This window comes from Pristiophorus japonicus, chromosome 13 (genome assembly GCF_044704955.1).
Source record: "Pristiophorus japonicus isolate sPriJap1 chromosome 13, sPriJap1.hap1, whole genome shotgun sequence".
Taxonomy (NCBI): Eukaryota; Metazoa; Chordata; class Chondrichthyes; family Pristiophoridae; genus Pristiophorus; species Pristiophorus japonicus.
Window position 1 is genome coordinate 113019029 of NC_091989.1, and position 3292 is coordinate 113022320.

The following is a 3292-nucleotide window of genomic DNA, read 5'->3' on the forward strand; positions in this document are numbered from 1 at the left end:
TCCACTCCTACAGACATCAGCAGGCTACGTGCAGTGGGCATGTGAGATGCAGTCTGCATAAAATCCATTTGACATTAGAGCTACAGTACCTGGAAATTATATACCAAGCACCTGCTCAGATATGAATTTTCTTGCCACTCTGCAGCCCGAGAGGATTTTTCTTGAACACCATTCAGATCTATCAGTTCAAAACACTGAAATTTTAAATAAATACTAGAACATATAGCTATTAAAAATAAGTTATTAATGGTTATTGTGAACAGTTTTTGCTGTTGTGGCCATAGCAATTTAAAGTTATTTAATGCTCAAAGTCAAATAGCAGATAGGATAATTCACTGCAATCGCTAATGCATCCTTGATTTATCACAGACTACTCCTGGTGACAGATGAGGGGAGCTTCCGTTACATTTGCAAAACATTTAGCATTATGACTTTATAAGAGTTTTACTTCAATTATGTAAACACTAAACTTACATTTGCTAATGTCGTTGAAAGAGCAGTTTGCAAACTATCCAATTACCCAAAACAATGCAATTAATACACTGAAATTCTCGATGCCCGTTGCATCATTCACTAGCATGGGGAGTGTCATGCAAGTTTCCTGGGCAAATCACTGATATGTGAGGTGGTGTAAGTTCTGGCCTAATTGTGTTCTGAAAGCGCAGTGAGCAGCCTAAGCTCCAGTAAACGACTAAAGTCCACCTGCCCTATACTGACGTCTCTCAGTCCAGCGGCCTGTGCCAGTCCTCCTCACAGCACGATGCCTGCAGATGGTGGCAGGTGAGACCAGGCTGCTCAGGGGAACAGCCAGCAGCGGCTCCCCATTAGGAGCCGGCTGCCAAGGGTAAAGGGCCACCTCAGTCCCACAGTCCTTCTGTGCAGCATGTGGTGCCACTCATCACCTACCAGCCTGGGCCTCAGCACATAGAAGCAGCAACAGGTGAGTGGGATAGGAAGTGGCACCTTGTCACCAAGATGTAAATAAGGAGCAGGATGTTCATTTGCTTCAACTGGAAAACATGGTTTTATTACTGTACATTTTGTACTGATCTTGTGCTCGGCTATTCATGAATATTAAAGTCATTCAAGAAAGAGAACATTCAGTTGGCATAAACATTTATACTCAGATGATAAATATTGTCACAGTGCTGTTAGGGCATCGAGGGCTGCTCAGCAGTCATGTGCTAAGGTTGGTAGTGGTTTCAAGGAAGATCACTTTCTTGGTAACTGGCACAGAAGGAGGTGATACGCTACACCATCAGCGGTTGAACTCCTCCTGCACAATCTGATTTTGGATGGCCCTTGCAGCATCTAGGGATGAATCCTCCAACAGTTCATCCTCCTCAAACGCTGGAGCCTGCAGCTCCCTTTCCTCGGGCAGCAGTGGCTCCTCGTCATCAACGCTAAATAGGTGGCCTTCCTGTAGTGCAAAATTGTGCAGTACACAGCATGCTATAACGATTCTCGCGACTCTTTGGGGAGTGTACTGTAGTGCTCCACTGGATCGGTCCAGGCAGCGAAATCTGCTTTTCAACAGTCTTATGGTCCTCTCCACTACGGCTCTCGTTGCTGCCTGAGCCTGGTTGTACACATCCTCTGCAGGCATTCTCGGTTGAATTAGTGGAGGCATGAGCCACGTCTGTAGCGCGTATGCCTGGTCTCCGACGAGCCACCCTTGAACACGGTTGTCTTCGTGGAAGAGGTCAGGGAGTGTTGAGTGCTGTACAATTACAGAGTCATGACAGCTGCCGGCGTGCTTGGCATTTACATACAGGATCTTCTGGTGGGCATCGCAGACAATCTGAACATTTAGTGAATGGAATCCCTTCCTGTTCACGAATATAAGCGGTTGTTCTGCTGGCGCCTTCAGTGCTACGTGAGTGCCACCTATGGCACCCTGCACATTGGGGAATCCAGCAATGTAGCAGAACTCCTTGGCTCTTTCCCGCTGTTGCCTGGGAGTGATGCCAAAGTTGATGAACCCTGCAGCTTTGGTGAAGAGCACATCCGTGACCTGTTGAATGGCTGCCCTCACTGCTCCCTGGCTGATGTTGCACATATTCCCCGTGGCACCTTGAAAGGACCCAGTGCCAAAAAAATTGAGAGCAGTGGTCACTTTCATTTCGACAGACAAAGCTGTTCGGGCAGTGGAGTGCGGCTGAAGATCTTCACGAAGGAGTTCGCACAGATTTGCAATGGCACCCTTGGATAATCGCACCCTTTGAACACAGAGATCGTCCGAGAGATCCTCGAAAGACCTGCGCTGCCTATAGATACGCTGTGGAGGGTAGTACCTGGTCGGGTGATGTCTTTTGCCATGCTGCCTTATTCTCTTCGCCTCCATACGCTGCTGTTCCTCCTCCTCCCCCTCCCCATCTTCCACAATGATGGTATAGAGAGGTATGCCCATGGGGAATGCCATGCCGTCTCACGAGTCGTTCTGAGTATGTGAGTTGGGTGTCCTGGGTGGATGGAAGTGGTTACAACATGTAGGGATGGGGTGAGACTGCAGCACTGTGTGGGGGGTCAAGTGCAAGTCTCAGTGAGCAACACTGTGCAAAGATGGGCTGGAAAAATTCCTCTGTAAAGCCTGGAATCAGCAAGCAAAGTTTGGGTACTCTGCAAAGCTTCCAATTTCCTCACTTCCGCCTGGATCACCTGACCTGGGAACGCTGGGCCTGCTTCGGAACTTTCCCAGCGTGCAGCAGTGGCGTAACATCAGGAAATTCCCAGGCGCAGCGCCACCTGGCGACTGGCAGCCTCCCGCCAGCCTGCCCCGCATGCGCGGGCCGCCTGGCCCGGCCCCACGGCAGCCGCCAAGATCACAGCAACTCGCGCCGAATTCTCTGGCACAAATTTTCGGCGTAACAACAGAGACAGCAACGGCCAGCATCGCCCCTCCCCGAGCCCCGCCCCCTCGAGCCGAGCCACTCCCCCAAAACCGGGCCCCGCCCCTTCCCGAGCCCCTCCCCTCGAGCTGGGCCCCGCCCCCTGCCGGCCGCTCGCTGCAAGCCTCCCACCGGAAGGAGCTACTGCGCCTGCGCTGCTCGCGGCACCGTTTGATCAGTGGCTGCTTTTTAAGACTTTGGGACTGTGGTTTCCAACAAAAGGGGAATAACAAAGCAGGCGTGTGCGCTATAACGCACTTTTTTTTAATTGCCAGGGTATTTTGCTAATTTTTTGTTGTTGCCGGAACTGATGTTGTGGGGCCGGTTGTGAAGACGCGCAGATTGCCTGCCGCGGGTGTCCGCGTGTAAATGGTCCGTCGGAGAGCGAGGCCGGGCCGGGAGCA

At 51.0% G+C, this 3292-nt stretch overlaps 1 protein-coding gene across 1 annotated transcript; it reads right to left on the reverse strand.

Moving 5' to 3' along the window:
• Positions 1-994: 994 nt before the first annotated feature.
• On the reverse strand, positions 995-2877 carry LOC139278245 (putative nuclease HARBI1). The gene has a single exon (XM_070896884.1). The coding sequence runs from the start codon at positions 2420-2422 to the stop codon at positions 1259-1261; it is 1164 nt and encodes a 387-aa protein (XP_070752985.1). The 5' UTR covers positions 2423-2877; the 3' UTR covers positions 995-1258.
• Between the last annotated feature and the right edge of the window lie 415 nt (positions 2878-3292).